Below are 23,462 nucleotides of genomic sequence, written 5' to 3'. Positions count from 1 at the left end.
CCCTTGAATAAAGTGCCCATAGCTGTCACCTGACGTAGAGGACAAGAGAGGAGAGACACGGCATAAACAGCTCCCTGCATGCAGTGCCTCTAGCAGGGGCTGTAGGTGGGCAGTTTCCTGAGAACTGGACAGGGCTGTGGCAGCGGGCACCGCGATTCTCCAGCACAGCGCAAGGGTAAGGTCCTTCACGTGCAGGCTGCCAGGCCTTCTGACGATGTGGACACTCCTGTGGGAGCTCCAGGTCCGAGAAAGCGTGGGGATATTTACACTTGGTGAGTATCTCTGGCCATTCATATAACAAGGAGACAAAAAGCTCCTGGAAGGGAACAATGATGCTAATCCCCTGGTCTCACAGGAGTTGGGCCATAGGATTCCTGAGGAAATAAGAAGCCAGGCAAAGAGACAGATTGAGCTCAAGGTCCCCTGCATCCTTTCAGGAGCCCAAGGACCAACAGATACAAGAACACTCGCTCAGGCTTTACTCAAAGCCACTGCTCTCCAGGGGTGTCAGCCAGCTTTTGCAAGAAGTGATCTCCTCTGAGTTGGCTGGTCTCAGTCTGCACTTCGATGACAACTTCTGTCGAGTTTGGGCACCAGTTTTCTGGCTCTGACTGCCCCCAGCCTGTGTTTTGTATGAATTATGACCGCATTTTGCATCCAGACACCTAAATCCACGTGACCCAACAAAACCTGATAATCTGAACGTCTAACTCTGTAAGACTTGCCCACATACCTTCCCAAGACGGCATGTGATTACTCCCAAATTACGTAAATGAGCACGTGTTAAAATACTTAAATTTAACCCCATCATTTACTAGTAAGGAATAAAAAGTGAATTAGAAATTACTATTTATTTAGAGTTTACTACATATATTGGGTACTTTATACATTGTTTTATTTCAAATTTACAACTTACCTGATGAGGTACCATTATCTCTATTCGCACCGAAAGGAACCAAGACTCAGAACCGTCAGGTGACTTGCTCAAGGTCCTCAGACAGAAGGTGCAGAGGCGAGGTTTGAACCAGGCTTGTCCGACTCAGTCTTTCCACGACACCACGCTGCTTCCCTCGGGAGGTTTACACGCGTGAGACGAGCGGACAAATGTTGAATCATTCAACTTTGTACAGTGAGTCTGAGTAACATTTTAACTTTATTTTCAGGAGTGGCCCGATAAGGATGCAGTTGTCAACATTACAGATGTAATCAAGGGTCTACCAGGGTACCTTAAAGAACATTTATAAATACACAAACACACACCCCCCCAGTATGAGAAATGATTTAAAAAATTAGATCTTAGCTCAAAAAGATAATTAACAATCAACCTTTATTGTTCATTAAAAATGAACTTTCTAAAATATTAGTAAATCTCATTTTTAGCTCTGTTTTGAAGTTTTGATACCAGTGAAGTAACATTTTCCTTCTCTGAATCTTTTCTTGTAAAATTACAGTTTTCTCTTTTTCTAAAATAGCAGGAAGTTCCTTCCAGCTCTTAATAAAGATAAAGGGTGCGTCCATGGACTTGAGTAACTGCAGAGGAGCACTGTGGTGAACGGAGGTGTTTCCACAGCTGCCCGCTGTCATGACGTCCTCCACCACGGGCACGGAGCCATAGGAGCACGCCTCATAGATTCTGTAACACTCCGTGTTCACCCCCGCTGGGCACAGCGTGAGGTCACTCTGCAGCAGGGCATCCTGATAGCTCTTAAGGCTTTTGTTTGTTTCCTGAGGTTGCCACCTAGGAAACCGGAAAAACAACCGTACTGTTCACTTTATCAGGCACATCTTCTGTGAAAGGAAAGGTTTTCTCCTTTAATGTTGTTACAGGAAATGGCAAACACATTACAGAGATGACAGGCAGAGGAGATAAGTAAAATCTCGCCCAAGTAGATTTCTTGAAAATATTTAAGAATTTGAAGAGCTTACAGCTGTAAAATTTATCCCATAAACTACATATAAAATTCTACCATAAAATTTCTGAATGAGTGCTACTTCAGCCAATGTTTCCTGTGTGCCAGGTCTCCTTTCTCTGCCTCACCCTCCGAATCCCTGCCCTCAGGGAGCTTAAGTTCCAGTGCTAGCGGGGAGATGGGCAATGACCAGGCCAAGCCAGGACATTAGTGAGGTGTAACTGCTGTGAGAAAAACACAGCAGAGAAGTGAGGAGGGAGTTTCTGAGGCTGCAGTTTTAAACAGGTGATAGGGACTGTCTCAGTGCAGGCAATCTGAGCCCAGGGCCGGAGCGGAGGGAGCAGAGCACGCAGAGACCTGGGGGGAACAGAGTGCAGAGCAACACAGACGCTGAGGCACGCTCAAGGAACAGCAAGGACACCAGGGGGCGAAGCGGCGGGACTGAGGGGGACAGGTGCAGAAGAAAAAGTCAGAGCATCTCACCAGGCAGGGTTTTGATCAGAGGAGTGGCTGACCTGACCTATGTTTTATCAGAATAAATCTGGCCGTTGTGTTGAGAATTGACTGTACAGGGACAAAGACAGAAGCTTACAAACCAGTCAGAGAGCTAGACATGCTCTCCGGATTGGTTCTATTTTCTTAGTGATAAAAGCAATAGGGTCATAAGGTCAGAGCAGTTGGGAGCAGAGAAGAAGGCGTGAACAGTCTTCGAGGAGAGTGGGAGAATACACGGACAACGACATGTGTGACAGCTGGCCACTAGAGGGTCAAGGTCAGGTATTTAAAGCAAGATCAAGTGGCATCTTTCTCTAAGTGTGTTTGGATGCAGGTATGAGCAGGTAAGAGAGCTGGATTCACTCAGAGTTGGGCTTTGCTAGATTAGGGACCTAGCGAGCTGAATGCATATGCACTCATGGGTGACCATGAAATTTAATGGGGTAAAGAAGAAAGTAAAGAGGAGATGAGTGAGGGACAATGACAAGGTAGTAGGAACAATGGAGTGCAGGTCCCAGCTATGCTGCTGGAGTCAGATTATTACAGGAAATGAGCTGGAATGACAGGAGGTGGTGGCTACAGAGAGAGAAGCTGGAACTTGAGATCATGGAGATGATGCAATGTGTGTAATGACAAGGTCTAGGGAATGACCATGATAGCGAATCACCGAGGTCAAGTGGACCCAGATCACTGGAGGGTAGGAGGTAAAGGAACTGCAAGACCAAGGTGATGGAAGGACCGTCCACGCAGATTTGGGAATCACCAAGAATTAGGCTGGAGTAATGTCAGAGACAGACAGTGTGCCAGGAATGAAGCTCTTCAAAGAATTAAGGGTATTAGCCCAAGGGTCAGTAAATGACTTCAAAGAGGGTGTGCTGGCATGAGATGCAAACTGGGAGGTTTTAGGGAGGGAAAGGGAGAAGGGTCTGGAAGCAGCAATGAGAAGCAAGGAGGACACCTACTCCACCTCCTGGCTCAATGGTACGAGAGGAATTACAAGAATAATTCTATTGCCACACTAAACTCTGCTGTTCTCCACTGCCCTCACTCATTCCACTCCAGGTGCACCGGTCCTCACTGTCCCTCCACCATGGTGACTGCGCTCCTGCCTCAGGCCCTTTATGTTGCTCCCCTCTCCCTGGACCATTCTGCTCTCAGACAGACGGGGCTCTCCCGCGCCTTCCTCAGGCCTGCGTGTAAACGTAACCTTCTTACTAGCGTTTTCCTTGGCCATTCGAAATCAGCAAATGCTCCACTCCTGATCCCTGGTCCTCTCCACATCCCTCCACTGCTCAATTTTTTTACATGGCATTTATCATCTTCTGACACACAATATATTTCACGGGTCTGTCTCCTCCAACAAGCGTTTAAGTTCTAAGAGGGCATGGACTTCTGATCGTTGTGTTCATTGCTGCATCCCTCATGGCTAAAATGCTTTCTGGCATATAGCAGTTGCTTGACAAATGTTTGTTGACTGAATAGATATAATATGGTTATGCTAACAATAGAGTTAGAAGTTATGCCTTTTAGAAGAAAGTATCTGCTCCAATTAACTCATTTTTAGATACAGAAGGAGATTTTTTAGGCATTACCTTTCTGATAACTGTTGTATACACACGAAACTCCATTTGCTTATGTACAAACAAAATGAGTGCTTCCAAAAGTTCTTCCTTCACCCCATAAACACATGTCATATGATTACCATGTAAAAGATGGAAGGTAACCCTATTAAATCCATCCATCCATCCATCCATCCATCCATCCACCCTCTCCGCACTTATCCTAGGCCTACTTTGTGCAAGGTCCCATGTTAGATCTGGGGATTCAAAGATGAAGATGACGCGGCTCCCACCCTCAGGGTGGTGTCAGGTTCCTGCAGGGGTGAGGAGCACTGCAGGCCAGTCTTGGGACACTGATCTGGTCTGCTGAACATCTCAGGGATGAACCTGACACCTCATGGGCATTCATGATCTTGTGTGTGACAAGTCTGGCTAGCAAACATTATTGAGGAAACCCAAACAATCGATACTGGCTTATGACAGCACTAGTGTTCCTCTGCAAGATGGACTCTCTAGCTATAGGAGAGTCTCCCTATTTTAAATGTATATGACTCAGTCTCTTCACAGCTTTAATTACCAATATATCTCCTGGGGAAAGACTGGTATTAATGGAGTTAATTAACAATGTCTCTTTGGAAACCTTTAATACGTAAAGCAACTCTCAGGTGGAAAAAAAAAATGGATGAATCAAGTAAACATAAAACTTACTGTTCTCTTGCTGAAACCCAACAAAGCTTATCATTCCCATCTTGTTTCAAAATGTTCATTAGTGCTTGTCTGGATGAATTTTCATAAACAGTTCCTAAGAAATTACATAAGTAGGGCCTTTCATTGTGCAGCATTGACCAACTTGCCTCCACCACAGGGAAGTTCCTGTAACTATAAAAATAAGTATACATGAGTTAAACATGTACGACAACAGGATGGGCAAAATTCCCATAACCCAACATCTTAGGGAGCATGATGATGTTGGAGAAGCAGTTTAAATACGATTTTCTAAACCCCAAACTGTAATTTTCCGTTCTTACTTTGGAAAAGTCCCCGAATCTACTGACTTGTAAAAAAGATTCTCACATTGACATCTTCTACAAAACTGCCATAGAGATTACGTGCCTAACGTGCTTTGTTTTTTTATATTCTTCAACTTTCATCACACACTTGTTGTTCTAAAGTCAGGCTGAATTCAAGACCTTCAAAGTACAAGTAATCCTGTACATTCACAATGATCATGACTGAATGAATGTTTTAGACAGGTGATGGAAAGATTACAGAATACACACTGCTACAGCAAAGAGCTCCAGTTCCAAAGACACTCATGTAGATTTTTAAACAACCTTGTGTGCCATACAGGAGAGGCCTGTTGCAACCAGCTCATTCTTATGGGTATTTGGAAATAGCAAGGATCAAACTGTGCGCCTGAAACACACCCATAAGAGCAAAGCTTTACATAACGTTAGTCCAAAACAGGGTTTCTCAACCTCAGCATTACTGCCACTTTGGGCAAGATGACTCTGTGGTGGGAGTGGTCCTCTCCATTGTAGGACACTGAGCAGCAGCCCTGGCCGCTACCCACCAGCTGCCAGTGTCACCTCCTCCCGCCACTTGTAACAACCGAAAATATCTCCAGACATTGCCAAATGTCTCCTGGAGGGCAAACTGCCCTGGTTGAGAACCAGTGATCTATATGAAACATATTGGCCTCGTCCAAGGATACCAGAGTTACAAAGAGTATCCATCCACTCCTGTGTGAATAAGTTACACAGTGTGACTGTGAAAAAGCAATTCTCTTGTTTCAAAACAGTTTACAAATATAGGCTCCACTCAAGAGATAGGTTTTTCACACTGTCTGGTTTTTTTGAGGAAGATTGTCCCTGAGCTAACATCAGTGGCCAACTTCCTCTACTTTAGATGTGGGATGCCTGCCACGGCATGGCTTGATAAACGGTGTGTAGGTCTGTGCCTAGGATCTGAACGGGCGGACCCCAGGCCGTGGAAGCAGAGCAGGCAAACTTAACAGCTATGCCGGAGCCGGCCCCTTCACAGTGTCTTAAACCTGTCTATACCTAACATAAACCTTTTTGTCTGCCCCTGTCCCAAGCCTACTGAGTTAGAATGTTGTAGTGACAGCCAGGGAATCTGTCTTATTAATGCGCTTCTCTGGTGATACCTGTGTAGCCAACTGGGCAGCAGCCTAAGGTCAGATCACGCAACCAGTGATGCGATAATGAACAATGAGTATCGGATTCACACATCCTGTTAGTGATATTTGTCATAATCCATCCACTGACAGCCTACTCTGAGCGGGCTGTCTGAGGGTCTTCAGATTGAGCAGTGGACGAAAGAGACAGGCATCCCCACGTCAGGAGCTTACGTGCTGGTGGCAGCTTATCTTAAAGTCAACTCATTCTTAATTAAAAACCTTGTATTAACAGGAAGATAAAAAATAAGTTTTCTATTTTATAGAAAGACTTTATAGATGTGATATATTGAGAAACTTTAGCTATTATTTTAACCCCTCTTTTTATAGAAGAGATTCGTACAAATTCAACCAACCTTAGTGGCAGTCCTGAGCACAGTATCACGCTCCTAAAACCAAATGGACAGTGTGCTCCTGACTGAATATTGTAGCCGCCCCTGACACAGGAAGGGTTAATAATCACTGGAAAAAGCTTGCCAACAAACTGTGACCTGGAGGTGAGAAGGCTGGTTAGCCAATGACGGGTAAGACCTCCGGGGGAGGCAACCTAAGACAGGCGGCAGCCGCCCGGGGGCACAGATGCAGAAACGATATCGATATCGGGAGCAGGAGGGGCCGTTGCCTAAGAGACCTTGCCTGCTCCGAGATAAAAATATACGAGCACAGCAATAACGTGATAATATCAAAACAGACGCGGAGGGAGGGCTCCTTGAGAAATCACTAAGAATTCTTGGCATTCGCTAATTATTTCATCCAGAACACCTGTGTATGTTTAACAGATGTAAGTTATGTATACATTGAAACGCTGGTCATACTAAACTCACAGTGGCCATTAGCCCTCTCCGCATCTATCCTGATGTGTACATTGGATTGTGACACTGACAAATATTGCCTCGAGGGGAGGGGTTTTTCTTTGTTCGTTTTACTAGAAATTATATTGATTCTGTAATTGTGTTAAGAAGGTCTGTCTGTCTGCCATTCTCTGCAAAACATCTCTTTAGGGAACTTCTAATAAACCTGAATATGCTTTGGCGTTTTAAAACAGAAAAAAGTTACTCATTTGCTCTCCTCATAAAAGGAGACAATACTCTAACCACGTCATTATTATTATTGAAGCCTGAGGTGAAACCCTATTTTTGCTCATGGAGAAGATTGTGCCTAGCCTGAGTGATCTCAGAAGAGCTACGTTTATTACAAATTTAAAACACAACCTTCCTGATTCAGAAATTCTGGTCTTAGAGTCTAGATATGTGTAATAATATTTTGTACTTACGTTGCTACTCCTAAAGGCCATTGAAAAACGTCCACGTCATTAACCCAGGGGCTGTCATACACCAGGAAGAGCAGCTCCACGGAGCCTCCGTTCCTCCTGAGGAAGCGGCTTATCCACTCATTACTGCACTGCTCGCTTCCGAGCAAAACAACTGCCAGGTGCTGGAGTTGTTGAGTTTGCACTAAATTTTGTGCATAAAGTAGCCACTGGGTGGCATAAAAGACTTTCGCTTTTTCTCTTCCATTTAAAATGAGGACCACATTATTCACATCAACAGAGAAGTACCCTGGGACTACACCTGGACCAGTGATGAAGCTGTTCGAAACAAAACAGAAACAAGAGACAAACAAAAACACAACAAAAGGATATTTGGTACCAGAAGTTTTGAGTAATTTTATATAAAATCTACAATGAGATTTAACCCATATTCTTTCTAGAAACATAATGTCTATAATACAAATGGTTTTTGAACAAGTTTGGATGATGGGGCCTGGCTGTAGATTAATGGCAAGCTTTGGCTGTGGACAGCTCACTAGACATGTGGTAGCTTTTTTTGTTTATTGTTTCTTAACCACATTTAAAATAAGCACTGGCTAGAATCTGAGCTGTTGAGCAAAGAAATACAGTGGAACACTGTGAAACTCTGTGCAGTTCAGTCTGGAAAGGTGTTTAAGTCAGTAGTTCCCACCCCTTTTACGGTTCTTCAACTGAATGAAGTGTCTGAATCAATGGATGAGAAAGTGTTGATGAATGGAGAAATGGAGGATGGCGTTATAAACCTTCACGAAGGTTAAATCTCAAAAATACAATGTTACGGAAAAAAGCAAGCTGCAGAACACTCATAAAATATGATGATTATTTGTAAATTTGAAAGTATATACAGAAAAAACTACTTATGCTTATTTACCTAGTATAAGCATAAACATAAAAATTAGAATGGGAGGATACACACCAAATTCATTACCGTGGTTGTCTCTGAGGACGAAGGAAGAGCAAAGGACTAGGAACAGTACAAAGAGAGCTTCACTTTTACTGGAAATATTTAATGCTTTTAAGAGGAGAGTTAAATATCTAAAGCAAATGACACAGAGCTGGAATTTGTTCGTTCTGGGTGGTGGGTAAATGGGAATTTGTTCTTCACTGTATTTAAAAAAATTGTCATAAAAGGAATACATGTTTCATAATCACATTTTCATATCGTGTGCTTAGACCAATACCATTGAAATATTTTAAATAGTATGTATTAAATATAAAAACATACCACTTAACCTATCTTGAAATTAGTCACAATGCTCCTGGGTTCTTTACAACCTACTCAACCATTTCTCTATAACCTGCTAGAATCTTTTAATCTTTAGTACAAACATGCTGAAATCCTGCTTTTATTGCTTATTATTGTTGGGGATAAAAACTGGTATTTGTAAAATGCCTTTTATATACTTGATACATAGGCATTTTGCATGGGTTACTATTTAACCCCACGACAACTCTGCTGAGCTCATTAGCCCCGATCTGGGATTTGGGAAATCAGGCTTACATTGCACAACATGGAAAGGCAACACTAAGTTGTGAATCAAGATGTGTTTAACTTCAGAGCTTAAGCTGTTCCCAGGATACTATGGTTAATGAAGACTAGAGTTAGCAGATACGAGGTAAAACACAAAACCTAAATATGTATTTTGTTTGTGTGTATATGCACTGTGTGAATCCTGGACATTACTCTACAACGATGATAACCTACAGGAGTCAGAGCCGTGTCTGAGCTTGCCCTGCACGGACCCAGCCCTGGAGGGGGGCAAGGATGCAGTGACTAGTTAGCATTTAAGAGAATCTGCAGAATCTGAGGGCCCAGAAAACACTTTGGGGATGATGATGGTAGTTCTGATAGGTTCACAGCGTTTGTTAGTGGCAGGATGTGAACGCTGATCTCACCTTTAGAATTACCTGCTAGTCCTTCTTTCCCAGCCTAGAGCAATTGTATGACGGAAGAAAAGGAAACTGTGAGAGAGGCTACATGACTTGGATAAGCCGACAGACACCAGGTCGGCAGTGGCAGAGATGGGACTCAAATGCAGTTATTTGACTTTAAGACCATAGATACCATGTGTCCAAACTATTTCAGAGTGCCATACAAACTTTTGCGTTATTTTCTTTAAAGACATAAAACATTTTACTAAGGATAACACTGACAATTATGTAATAATGTTTCATTTCAATTTCTAAATAGATAAGACAGGAATGTGCCTAAAAACGTGTTTATCCAGATAATTTACAACAAGAGCATCTATTAATAGCAGGAGTCTTTAACTGTGCCCTGGGAGATACAGCTTTACCTATTATTGCTTAGCTTTGATATAATTGTTTTAAAGTATTATTTATATGATATGACTCTGAGGCATAAAGCATTTTTCAAATGATAAATATCTATTCATTGCTTTATATAAGCATATGCTAGATAATAAGCACCTGTGCAGTGTTTTATAGTTCAATCAACACTAGGATGAAAGTATACATTAGACACCCTATTAAGTGAGACAGGAGAACTGCTAAGGTAGTTTAAATGAGAGGGGAGTCAGGAGAGGGGCAGAGGCTGAAATGTATTCCAGGAAACGTAAGTAATATGAACAGAGGCAGGTAAGCTTGTGATTCAAGGGTGTACACGGAGAATGAGATTACATACGGGCAGCGGAACTAACTTAGCTGGAGAGAAACAGTGGGTTACAAGGCGAAAAGGTGGTAATGGTTGAAAAGCACGTAACACAGTATTGGTCACAGAGCTCCCACTCAATAAATGTTCGCCATTAGTCTGAAAAAGCAGGAAACGATATTCTATCTGTACTATAATTTTTAATTATATAACAATGCACACAGAAAAAAGACTGGAAGTAGACACAATAAAATGCTAACTGTATAACCCTTGTTTTTGGAATTATGGGCAAAGTGGAATTTTGAGTGATTAAAAACTTACCTTTTTTGAATTTTTCAGGTTATTATAATAACCACTTATTAGATTTTTTATTATAAATTTATATTAAAGAAAAAATATTATTTTAAAAATAAATGAACTTGTAAAATCTGAATACTGAATATTTTAAATAAATTAAAAATTTTAAGCCAATGAGAAATAGGTTAAGATGGAAGAAGACATTTTATAATTTAGTCAGAAAAGTTAAACTGTATTTTTCTATCTTATGAAAATCTCAGAAGAGTGTCTTGGGCCTTTTTGTTGTGAAGGCCCCGATAACTAGAAATATGTTATATTGGTAGAGGAGGAAATCAACAGATGAAGCTTTGCACAGTAATAACTTAGTTGAACACTGCAAAACTTTTGTTCATGTGCCATTAATTTGGGAGCTATGATAAGTGTTTTAATACTCATTTTTAGTTACTGTATTAATGTCTCTTTCCTATGAAAGGAATATTTCTAATTTTATTGATCCACACGAATGAACAAAATGCATTCAGGGCCCGTCTGACCCATCTTGGGACCCCCAGTGACCCCTGGGCAGAGCGCTCTTATATTCCAGCAGCAGCATGTGGCCCTCACTCTCTGACTCATGGGCTGTTCAGCCCTCAAGGCCATGTTTAGGTAACGGTGAAGGCCACAGGGTCAGTGCTGTGGAGCTAAGGAATGGATCCCAAACTTTCCTGGTTCCCAGAACCTTCAGTGTTTCAGTAATTTTTTCACAGTGTCTTCCAAGCCAAAATAAATGAGTAATGGTTCAGTTTTTTAAGTTGTTAGGTCCAAACAACTTGGTAAGTATTTATGTCCTAGCAGCTTAGAAGCCACTTAAGAAAACAATATGCACACACTGAAAGAACAAATAATATTCCTATTTCATTCTTAACTAATCACAAATACTTAACAATGGGATGTGTGCACCTGTTGAACACTACACAAGCCCTCAAAGCCTGGAATCAGAGTGGACACTGCCGCTGCCACTGCCAGTCCCACTTTGATTTCTGCATGGTAGTTGGATTTTATCATAGCAAGTATGGAAACCCGGTTTCACAAAGATACGGCATCAGTGAAATGAACGCAAGGTGAGCTAACATCGAAACAGTGAGCCACCTCGAGCTAGCAGTTTGCATGGTGTCTGACAGATGGGAGGTATAACTGTGTTTCCCACAAATATTTAAACTATTTTGTGGTGCCCCAGGGTGCCTCGGTACACAGTCTGGGAAGCATAGATCAAGGTAAAGAAACTTTAGGGGTAAAAAAAAAAAAATCCCATGAGATGCAGATAGTTGTGTGTGGGTGTTGGTAGGTGTTAGGCAACTGCAGTGGGTTGAGATGTGAATGAGAAGTAAGGAAGTGGTGACAGTGAGTATGGACAGCTCTTCTGAAAGTCTGGATGAGAAGGTGAGAAAGCAATGAGCGAAAGTTGAAGAGGAAGGAGAGCAGGGAAGTAACTGATGGTGTGAGGTCCTGGATGGGGCCGAGGGAGGCACAGGTGGAGGGAGCTAACCTTGAAGCAGGGAAATCCCCTCATTGTTTGAGAGCTGAGGAAAGACGTAAGGTTAGGGGAGGGATCAGACAGAGGTCACGGAGGTCAACGTTAGAGGGGCTAGTTGAGGCAGATAATTATGGATATCCTCAATTTTCTTGAGGAAACAGGAGGCAAGCCTGTCTGCTGAGAAAGAGGGGGTCAGGGAGGTGCCATGTGGCGGGTGACATAAGAGCAGACAAACCTGCTCCCATTCCTGTATCTCCTGTCTTGATCCCACACTAGCTATCCAGTCATGCAGGCTAGAAACCAGGGAATTATCACATTTGTTTCTTGCTGTCATCCTTACATCTAATGATCTTTAAATTCTGACTTTTGCCCCAAAATATTTCTCAAATTCCTGGCTCTGATCCCACTACCACTTCCCTATTTCATCCCTTAATTATCTCTCTGCTGGATACTTACAGTCTCCTAACTGGTCTGCCTGCATCCAGTTGTCACCTTCCAATCATTTTTCCACTTAGCTACTAGAGAAATCTACACAAAAACATACATGACAATACCACCACCTTGCTTAATCATCCTCAATTGCTTTCCGCCAAGAATGAAGTCCAAGAGCCTTAGCGTGGCACACACAAGGTCCACCATGATCTGCCATGCCCTGCAATCCCAGTCTCAGCTCTGACCCCATCTTCAAGCCCTAGGGATTCCGAATGGTTTGCAATTCCATGCACAAACCAAGCTGTTTATCAGTTCTTAGCCTCTGATGTCACCTCTGCTGGGAATATAAGCTCTTCTCTTACTGCCTTGCTAATTCCTATCAATCTTTTAAGACTCAGCTCAGCTATCACATCCTCTAGCAAACCTTTCTTGCCGGGCCCCAAACCACCTCCAACTCTACTCAGAAAGGGTTAGCTGCCTTTCCCCTGTATTCCCTGTCAACTGACATGATAGAGTCTGTACATCCTTGTCATTATGCTTTATACAGCGTATGAAAATTGTTTGTGTGTTGGTCTCAACTGCTAGTCTGTGAACTCCCTGAGAATAGGGAAAAGCATTTTATTGACTGAAATCCAGAGCCTAGTATGAACTAACTTGTAGGCACTCAGTGAATGGTGAATGAGTAAGCAGTAATTCTCTTTAAGGGACTTATTGCTCTACCAATTTATTTAAGTTCTCCTACCACATTTAAAATATGAATCAAGCAACAAAAGTTCAATTTAATAATAACTTTCCAGCTGTACATTTACTATATACAGTAGGGCTTATGTATGAGATAATATAGTATATTTATGTATGATGAGAGGTATATTTTAGTTTCCTAGAGTTATTAGTCAAGAATCAATCATAAAATTCCATTAACTGAAGAAGTAACATATTTAAGGAGCTCATATATAGAATTTTAAAACAGTGATTTGCTCTTCTAGATTTCTTAGCATATGTTTAATTGTCAGAACTTATAATTTTCAATATTTATTCTTTTTCTGTTTGACTCAGCTAAAAATTTTCCTCCCAGTAAGTACTTTTAATACTTGGAAAGTCCGGAGAAATCATTCAAATATTGAGTTCTAAGCTGAGTGTGAACAGAATATATTTTTTACAATCCAACATAATTATTGTTTCTTTTTTTCTAAATTCAACTAGTACTATTAAATAAACACTATATTGACACCATTGTTAAATTATGTGATAATTATAGATAAGATTACTAATTTGCTACCTAAGAATCTGGCAAATACCTTGGTAAAGAATATGGGCACAAGTCCACATGGCTCTCAGTCATTGAATTCTAGATCACTTTTGGTTAATAAACAGTTTCAAATCATTCAGTTTTTCTTTTTTTTTTTGAGAAAGATTAGCCCTGAGCTAACTACTGCCAGTCCTCCTCTTTTTTTGCTGAGGAAGCCTGGCCCTGAGCTAACATCCGTGCCTATCTTTCTCTGCTTTATATGCAGGACGCCTACCAAGCATGGCTTGCCAAGCGGTGCCATGTCTGTACCCAGGATCTGAACCGGCGAACCCCAGGGCCACTGAAGCGGAATGTGCAAACTTAACCTCTGCGCCACCAGGCCAGCCCCCAAACCATTCAGTTTTATAAAATAGGTATACTGAACTCATAAGTGGCCCTTCCCTTTGAATAGGTGCTGCAAGTCACCCGCTGTGTGGTCAGCGTTACTGCCATGACCGCACACCTTCCGCATTCAGTGTTTATGATGGAACCCTCCCACTCTATACCAGGCTGGAGTGGGAGAAGGGGCATTATGAAAAATTAACTATACTGTTGTTGTTTACCAATGAAAATTTGAGACCTGTGCTCATCTGTGGTCCAGTATTTGACTTAAATGTGGGGTCAGTAACTATCAATATTGTCTCTAACGGCTCTCACTCCCTGTGAGGAGGAGTGAGCTAACTTCTTATAATAGTCACACCTGGAAATTCTAAAAACAGGATGAGACAGATTTTTCATAAGCAGCAGATGATGACTGAAAATACCATAATTGAACTTTGGTAACAATGAAGTAATGAGCACTTGGCTTTTGTTTTATCCAGTGGGTAGACATTTATGTATCTTATGACCACGCCTGCACACGGACACTGCAGGACTAGGAGGCAGTCTTTCGGGATGAGCAAAGGCCACGATCAGCAAAAGTAAGATTGCTCCTAGGAAATTAAAAATAAAGTTGCCCAATGAAATAGAACTATAAATCAACACAGGATGGATGTGAGTAGAGACAAAGTTCCTTCAAGAGACAGAACGGGTCCCATGCTAGCTTGTAACCTAATCGAACACATTAATACGAAGAATGTATCAACAGTGTTTGTGGGGAGGTAGAGGATGGAGAGAGAAGAGACAATAATGGAAGCAGAGAAAAAGGAGAAGCGAAAGGTAGGGTGATGGGGCAGTACTGAATTAAGTAACAGTAAAAATAATACAATAATAACAAGACTTCTCTAATGATTACTATGTGTCAGACGCTGTTTTCAGCACTATACATCTATTAATGCATTTAATCTTCAAAACAATCCTGTGAAATAGATACTATTATTTGCCTTATTTTTTTTTGAAAGATTTTATTTTTTTTCCTTTTTCTCCCCAAAGCCCCCTGGTACATAGTTGTATGTTCTTCGTTGTGGGTCCTTCTAGTTGTGGCATGTGGGATGCTGCCTCAGCATGGTTTGATGAGCAGTGCCATGTCCGCGCCCAGGATTCGAACCAACGAAACACTGGGCCGCCTGCAGCGGAGAGCGCGAACTTAACCACTCGGCCACGGGGCCAGCCCCCTATTTGCTTTATTTTTAATTGAAGGAAATCCAAGCACAGAGAGGTCAAGAACCTTGTCCAACTTCAGACAGCTAAAAAAGAGGTAAAGCTAGAATTTGAACTCTGATATTCTGGCTTGAGTCTATGCTCTTAGCAACTCAGTCATACTACTACACTGCCCAGAGGTGACAGGGCTTCATCAGGCTGACTCAGAAGTTCAGTCTGTCCCACATATACTCAGATCCTGAGCACAGCCTATGTATGTTACTGATTCAGGGGTGAACAAGGAGTCATTCCTTCCCTTCTGAAACACAGAGTTGGAAGTACTACATATAATTAAATCCTATATTGTGATTTCATATTTAATCAAACCACCCTCAAAATTTGGGTATCATTGTAGCCTGACTACACATGCTGGTCAAGCCAACACAAGCACGAGGCCTGGCGGACAGCTCCAGTTCTACTCCCAGTTATTACTTGGTATTCTGGATTACAGTCTTTGGACCTATGAGTTGGTAAGAATCACCATTCATGAGCTCGATCAACCCTGGAACACTGATGATATCCTTTCTACTTCTGCCTCAGAATTGCTGTGAGCCGAAAACTAAATGATATAAGCCCTTTGTAAACTTGAAGCTTTATTTAAACAGAATGTATCTACATACACTTACAAGTATCCTGATGGTACTTAGTGACTCTTTCAGTATCTGCAAGATGAGTCATTTCTTCGGATTCACTTTTGGTCAAATAAGGATGAATGTGTTGAAACATTTCAGTTACTACCCATGTAGCCTGGTACAACTCAAAATTTGCAATTCCATAAAAGTTCCTTAATTTTGGATACATAAATTATGTATGCTACTTTTTATGAACCTAAAACTTTAATTTGTTGTTGTTAGTGCTGTGGAGTGGATTTTGACCTTAGTGACCCTGTCGACAGCAGAGTGGAACCCTGCCTGGTCTTTTTGCGCCATCCTCTCCCCTGCTGGAGCTGTATCAAATGCTCCGCTGCTATTCACAGGGTTTTCATGGCTAATTTTTTCGGAAGTGGGTGGCCAGGTCCTTCTTCCCAGTCTGCCTAGTCTGGAAGCTCCACTGAAACCTGTCCACCATGGGTGGCCCTGCTGGTATGTGAAATCTCCATGGCAGAGCTTTCAGCATCACAGCAACATGCAGCCACCACAGTAATGACAATGACACAGGGGTGGTGTGGTTCCCTGACAGGGAAATGAACCTGGGCCGTGGTGGTGAGAGTACATCTTAACCACTAGACCACCAGGGCTGGCTAAAACTTTAACGAGCTGTGTAAAAAATATGCTACAATAGTGAACTTCCTTGCATATACAGTTCTCTTAAATCCTAAGAGGAAATAGCATTGCTATTTGATCATAACATAAAATCTCAGGTAAAAATTTCAGAAAGGAACAGTAAATTAGGTCATCTTTTTGGAGTTAATGCTGTTTGCTGAAATCCTTTGCTATCATTATAGTATCACTGTATGCTAACTTCTCTATGAACTTTTAAGAATTTTTCTGAAAATTCTGTATTGTGGGTATAACAATTAGACTAATATCCATAACACATGTTTACTTTTCAAATAGCAAATATTAGATCTATATGCACAATGCACATTTACTTTCAAACACCCAAAACCAACTCTTGTAAGTTCAGGACTATGTACGGACTCTGAAATGGGATTAGATTAATAGGAACCTGGAGATGAAAGGAAAAATAATCATTACCAATGATAATTTACAAACCTGTTTAATTTTCAAGAATGATTACTTTGAAAAGACACATGCAGTAAACTTGCTTTCCAAGTAAAAGTAAATACGGAATTAGAGGAGCAGTACAAATTCACATAAAATTGAGACAAACCATAGCTTTTGCTCTTGATTTCTGTGGGAAATTAATGGAATCCTAATAGAAACCAGAATCTTTGGTTCACATATCTTTCCCCTAATAATACAATTGTCACAAGAAATAAGCATTTTAAAATAATTATTTTTATTTTTTATTTCAGTAAGAAAGCAAAATCTAATAAATAGCATTCTTCCATATGATGAAATTATCATAATTTTTCTAAATAAAATGATCTTACTTCTATTTAAAAATCTTCAGAAAATATGCAGTCAGAGATAAAAGTTTTATAAAAATAAGAGCACAAAAAAGTCTTAATACATTGGTTTTATTGAATCTAAAAAAAAAGATTTCTGAGTATTGCAGTAAATTTGTAATCTATCCTATCAAATCATGATAGAACTCGTATATGAGATGTTTTAATTAAAATTTTGAAACTCATAGCAATAGCTTTGCTACCACCTGAATATTATAAACCTATGTGAACCGGACTATGACATGAAAGAGAAAAACAAAAACATTTTTACATTTACATTTTATTTTTTCAAGATATGGAAGGTTAAATGCTTATCAATAATCAAAAGTTACAAAATTTGGAGCATGAAGTTTTTAAATAGTCAGAAATGTTTTGATCAAAATGAAGCACACATGATTCCAAAAAAGTAGCCTTTTGCAACATCCAATTTCATAAGAGAACATTCAACGTAAGCTTTAACTATGAATATATATTCAAGAGATTATTTCTCCAGTCTTCACAGCAAGTTGAAGTGGAAATATTTTCTGTAAAGATATTCTCCACTTATTTTTCTTCTAGTACTTATATAAAACATTGTACAGCAACACATCAAAGGTTAATGGCGCACAGTGAGTACCTGTAATGCGTTCTTCCCACAATGGTGTTTCCTTCTCTCCACTGAGCAGTCACATCAGCAGGATCAAGAGAGCCTTCAAAAATATGCTCCCAGAGATACAAACCTGGTAAGTAAAAACACAAAAACAAAACCAAACACATTTACGTCTGGTTTCCTCTGGTGTGTGAGACAAGTTTTTGTTGTGCTCTTTTCTATCATTTGGCTGGGAAACCAGGTGTGATCTCTCTCGGTCCCTCAGCAGACAGTGCTACCAGCCATAGCTCAAAATCATCAGTGTGGCAGCGAATGCATGAGAGACGGAACTCAGTTTGTCAGTGTAAATGTGGCAAAATGTGGGTTATATTAAAGTCAATAATCTCTTACTCTAAATTTGAGAAACTCCTAGTTATCACTGGCCCTTTACTGCCTATTTTATCCTGAAATGTGTTATATCACAATGTAAGTGACTATGTTTATAACTGTTTCTACCTTGTAACAAACTGAGGGGATTCACCATTTTGTGCCAAATACCAGCAGAGGAGCTCATGTTTATACGTCACAGTGACTGTGTCGAGGAGCTCCTACCTCCTCCCTCCTTGAACACACACGGCTCACTGCAGGATGCCCTCTGCAGAAAACTGCCGCTGCCTCTGGTCTCCTTAGGGCAGCCCCTGAGGTTTTATCATGATTTCACCTGAATGAAAGCTCTGAGTAGAGGAGAGCAGTGTCACACGATGAGGTAATTTGAGAGCCCTGTCTGAATTACACTGAAAAATGTGTTTTGTTCTATTCTCATCATACTCTGGTACTAAAGGACACACAAGAAAACCATGTTTAAAGACTCGGCCAATCAGATAAAGCCTCCAAAACGTGAAGAGCTGAATAACGCCTGCCCTGCACCTAAGATGTCTAAAGATGCATTCTCTAGAACCTGTGAATATGGTACCTTACATGGTAAAGAGATTTTCTAAATGTGATTAGGTTAAGGATGCTGAGGTGGGGAGATGATACTGGATTATCTGGGGGTGTGGGGGGAGCCATCTTATCACAAGCATTCTCACAAGAGGGAGGCAGGAGGGTCAGAGTGAGGAAAGGATGTACGAGGATGGAAGCAAGGGTTAGAATGATGAGGGGCCACGAGTCAAGGGATGTGGGTGGCCTCTAGAAGCTGTAAAAGGCAAGCAAACAGATCTCCTCTACAGCCTCAAAAGGAATGCAGGCCTGTGGACACATTTGAGACTCCTGCCTTCGGAAGTGTGAGATAATTAATTTGTGGTGACTATAGTTAATAAAACTGCATTGTATATTTGAAAGTTGCTAAGAGAGATCTTAAAAGTTCTCACCTTGAGAAAAAAAATTGTAACTGTAACTATGTTGTAATTGTAACTGTAACTATGTTAATCACTTCCCAATATATACAAACATCGAATCATTATGTTGTATATCTGAAACTCACATATGTCAATTATACCTTAATTAAAAAAAAAAGACAATAGGGGCTGGCCCCGTGGCCGAGTGGTTAAGTTCGCGCTCTCCGCTGCAGGCGGCCCAGTGTTTCGTTGGTTCGAATCCTGGGCGCAGACATGGCACTGCTCATCAAACCACGCTGAGGCGGCGTCCCACATGCCACAACTAGAAGGACCCACAACAAAGAATATACAACTATGTACCGGGGGGCTTTGGGGGAAAAAAAAAAAAGACAATAAATTTGTGTTGTTTTAAGCCACCAAATTTTTGGTAATTGGTTATGGTAGCACAGGACACTACAGATCATGTAGTTAGTACCTGGAAATGGGGTGGTATGGTAACAAAGACTTAAAAATCTGGAAATGGCCTTGTAATTGGGTAATGGGGAGAGGCTGGAAGAATTCTGAGAGGAATGAGATTAAACAGAGCCTAGATTAGATTGCCTTGAACAGATTATAGGTAGAAATAGGGATGTTAATGACTCAGCTAGCGAGAACTCAAGAAAGTTAGCAGCACAGTAGGCAAAACCTGTATCATTTTAGAGAATACCTAAGTCATCATGAGCAGACTGTTGGTAGAAGTACGCAGACTAAAAGCACTCCTGGGAGAGCTCAGAAGAAAAAGAGGAACTTGTTCGAGACTGGAGAAAAGGGGATCTTTGTTAGACAGCAGCAGAAAGCTTAGCTGGATGTGTCCTGCAGTTATGTGGAAAGTAGAACTTGTAAATGATAAACTTTGATATTTGGCTGAAAAGACTTCCAGCCAAACTGTTGAAGCTGTGACCTAGTTTCCTCTTGCTGATTACAGTAAAATGTGAGACGAAAGAGACCAAGAGAAGCACTGTTACACAAAAAGGAACTAGGACTTGATGATTTGGGAAATCCTCAGCCTATTCAGATTGCAAAAGAGGTGAAAAATGAGGAGATTCACTGTCAGGAAAGCATGCTCCAGAGAGAAGGCCAAGGATGGAGCTAGTACCTCAGAAGGATAAAAAGGTCAAAATATTCGGTCACAAAGAGGGCTCTCTGAAGATAGTAGGTGTATAATTTATGAAATTCCTCAGCCATCTCAGCAGTAGCCAGAAATAGAGATGGGTTTACCCAGGAAAGACCTGTGGAGGTGCTCTTGTCTAAAGGAATGAATCCTCATGACATGCACAGGAGATCCACAAGGTTCTTGAGAATGTTCTATCAGCAGAAACACTGCCAGCTTGGACTGAAAGAGACAGACGCTGAAATGAAAGAAGCCTGTTGGACTCCCAAAATCCTACCAGCAGGAAAGAGGCTGAATAAGCTACAGAGCTACAAATACATGCTACCCTTCATGAAAAAGGAAGGATGACCCCAAGGGCCATCCAAAGGGTCCCAAAGGCCAGAAGCAAAGCTTTGAGCCACTTGTTATTCCCAGGCCTTGAAATTGAATGGAGTTTGCCTGGTTAGATTTCAAAGTTGCTTGGACTGGTGACTCCATTTTCCTTCCATATTCTCTCTTTTTAAATGGGAATGTCTATAACTGGTATCCTACGACTGAGCCTGGGGAACAGGTTGATGAAAGTAGTGTTTGATAAAACTCATGTGGCCACTGTGTGCTTAGTGGATTGAAAAGAGAAAAGTCTGGAAACACGACAACCTGTTAAGATGTAGATTTAATTAAAAACTAGAATGGGGAAGTGGAAATTTAAAGGAAGAAATTAATACTAGGGATTTTATAAAGAAAAAATTGCTAGAAGGTGATTCCTGGAGGCCTGGGTCATCAGCAATCTTCAAGAATGTATATTTGCACACAAGTGTGAATGAATTTATCAAACACCATGGGCCAGGCATTATTCTCAGTTTACTTTCCTTTCACCTGGTACTTTCTGTCCATATCCCTTACTGTATATAAATCTAACTCATCTTTAAAGGCCAAAAAAAGCCCCTTCTAATTCACTAAATTCTTTCTGACTCTTCTAACCCTCATTGAGGGTCCCATTCTCTAAGAGAGCATAATACATAACTTGAACACTAGACTATCTCATGATACTCAGAGTAAAAATGCTTTTGTGGGCAATCAAGTCTTATCAACTATATACTACACCCCCTTCTTGGACATTCACAATGAACGCTGGCATATTAAAGGCTCTGAGAAGGACCTACAATAAAAAACCTTGTCTAACTTTGTTCAGTTCAATGTTTCCCAAACTTGTTTGGCCATCAAGGGCAGGGGCCATATCTTATATTTGTCTATCAAGTGTCCAGTAAATCAACAGATTCATGAAAATTCAGTTGACATAGGCATTTCAATATAACGATGTTTATACAATCCACTTTTTTTATCCACAAATAAAGCTGTGCTCTGCTAAAGACCAACTACAGAATATGTTTATGCACGTGTGTGTGTATTTACACAGGTGTTGTCTAGCAAAAAGGAAAATGAAATATTGAGAAAAAGTGAAAAAATGCATCATGATGCCTTAATTAAAAAATGATGAAATAAACTATAAGTGTCTTAAAATGAACTGAATTTATTATTACTAAACTGCATTTTATGATGCTTTTTACATGTTTTAGCTCTACACATTAACTTACCAATGGCAGCTTTGCCCCAAATTTGTACACGGAAGTCTGTTTTCCCTTTTGTGGGTTTATTTAATATTTGAAGGCTAGTTTTAAATCTGTGTCGTTGCTCATTTTTTTCATCTACTTCCCAAGGATTCCATTCTTCACTTCGCAAAGTAGACTGATCTGTGTTTTAAAAAGAGTAATAGTGTTTATAAGTAAGGTAGAGCTGCAGTTGTAGATAAATTCAAGCCATTTAAATTGGATGCTAGGGAGTTCTAATTCCATCCTAACTTCACTTTTTCAAAGGGGTAAAGCCACTGAATTTGAACTGGTTAAACACACAATTTAAAAACATTAGAATTTAATTTTCATTAAATCTTTACTCTGAAAGATCTTCGAAATAAAATGTTAACACGAGACACAAAGTTCTCTCTCCCAAACCAACCTTCTCAAATAAGTGGATAACATGTATCAAATTACAAGCTTAACTTTTGCAGTTCTTTATAGCTCGTATATACGTAACCTGTATATAAAAACTTGACTTCAGAATGTAAAGTGTCCAACAGTTTTAGATAGCATTGTGCAAAATTCTGAAAAAAGGGAGAGAGAAGCCTGAGTCCGATCCTGACACAGGTCAAAATACAGGACAGAGGAGCAGCACTAAGAGGCGAAGCGCCCCGGCCTTCCGAAGCCACCGCACGATCAGAGGCTCTTTTTCAATATGGACACCGATGTCCCGAGCCCAGCGGCAATCCCGCAATCTCCGGCATTTTGTGACAAGGTCTTGGATATCTACGACGTATTTTAAGGGGTGGGCGCTCGCCAGCTTTGGGGTGGGGAGTAGAGAGGCGTGTGAGATCCGGGCGAGCACGGAGGCAATGGGACACGCTTCGACCCCGAGCCCGCAGCCGGTTACTGGGAGCCGGGGCAGGAAGCGCGCCCCCGGGGCCTGCGGCCATCCCGACCCGAGCGCGGCCCCGCGTCCTACCTCGGCCGCGCCTCTCCCGCGCCGGGGCCGCCCCCTTCCTGAGCCCCCGCGAAGAAGCGGCCGGCGCTCCGCGGCGACGCCCGAAGAAGACGTGGTAGGCGGCGTAGAGCGAGAAGAGGCCGTACAGGGCGATGAGAAACAAGCAGAGTGGCTTCCGCGGCAGCCGCATCCCACTGAGGCTTCCGGTCAGGTGCCGCCGCCCGCTGGCCGGGCTGGAGGAGAGGCCCCGGCTCAGCGCAGCGGCCCCTGCGGCGGCCGGGCAGGCCCAGGCCGGGCGAGGGCGTCACCGCCGCCAGGCCCCGCCCCCGCTCAGGCCCCGCCCCCGCTCAGGCCCCGCCCCCGGCTCCGTCCGAACCTGTCCTATGGCCCCTCCGCCCGGCTCCCGCTCCGCTCAGGCCCCGCCCCTGGTCCCTCCGCCCTGCCCCCGCCCCGCTCAGGTCTCGCCCTCAGCCCCGCCCCAGCCCAGCTCATGCCCCGCCCCCAGCCCCGCCTTCACCCCGCCTCCCAAGCCTCTCCTACGGTTCCCCCGCCCAGCCCTGCCCAAGGCTAGTTTTAATGATCATTTCCTTGGTTAATAGGTTAACTATCTTTTAATATATTTGTCTTTTTGTT

The 23,462-nt window shown here is 41.9% G+C and overlaps 1 protein-coding gene across 3 annotated transcripts; it reads right to left on the bottom strand.

The window, feature by feature from the left end:
* Positions 1-1,134: 1,134 nt before the first annotated feature.
* Positions 1,135-23,168, bottom strand: RXYLT1 (ribitol xylosyltransferase 1). Of its 3 annotated transcripts, XM_070494172.1 has the most exons (7): positions 22,851-23,161; positions 21,890-22,045; positions 17,877-17,979; positions 7,435-7,749; positions 6,518-6,652; positions 4,673-4,843; positions 1,135-1,738 (listed from the first exon to the last, which is right to left on the bottom strand). In XM_070494172.1, the coding sequence occupies exons 1-7, from the start codon at positions 23,017-23,019 to the stop codon at positions 1,321-1,323; spliced, it is 1,467 nt and encodes a 488-aa protein (XP_070350273.1). In that variant the 5' UTR covers positions 23,020-23,161; the 3' UTR covers positions 1,135-1,320. The 3 variants fall into 3 exon arrangements, with proteins under 3 accessions (XP_070350273.1, XP_014716408.1, XP_014716416.1); XM_014860922.3 differs by lacking the exon at positions 6,518-6,652 and having other exon boundaries at positions 22,851-23,168; XM_014860930.3 differs by lacking the exons at positions 6,518-6,652; positions 7,435-7,749.
* Positions 23,169-23,462: the final 294 nt, after the last annotated feature.

Source organism: Equus asinus, chromosome 22 (assembly GCF_041296235.1).
Source record: "Equus asinus isolate D_3611 breed Donkey chromosome 22, EquAss-T2T_v2, whole genome shotgun sequence".
In the NCBI taxonomy this organism is placed as follows: domain Eukaryota; kingdom Metazoa; phylum Chordata; class Mammalia; order Perissodactyla; family Equidae; genus Equus; species Equus asinus.
Note: the sequence above shows the minus strand (reverse complement) of the source record. Positions and strands in the feature narration are given on the sequence as shown.

Bases quoted from the DNA above. Each gene is read 5' to 3' on its own strand.
- RXYLT1 (XM_070494172.1), bottom strand. From the start codon at position 23,019: ATGCGGCTGCCGCGGAAGCCACTCTGCTTGTTTCTCATCGCCCTGTAC. The intron at 7,750-17,876 runs GTACTCACTGTG...TGTTTCGAACAG, and splicing joins GTGGGAAGAACGCATTACAG to CTTCATCACTGGTCCAGGTG. The intron at 4,844-6,517 runs GTTGGTTGAATT...TTATTTTTATAG, and splicing joins TGCTCAGGACTGCCACTAAG to TTACAGGAACTTCCCTGTGG.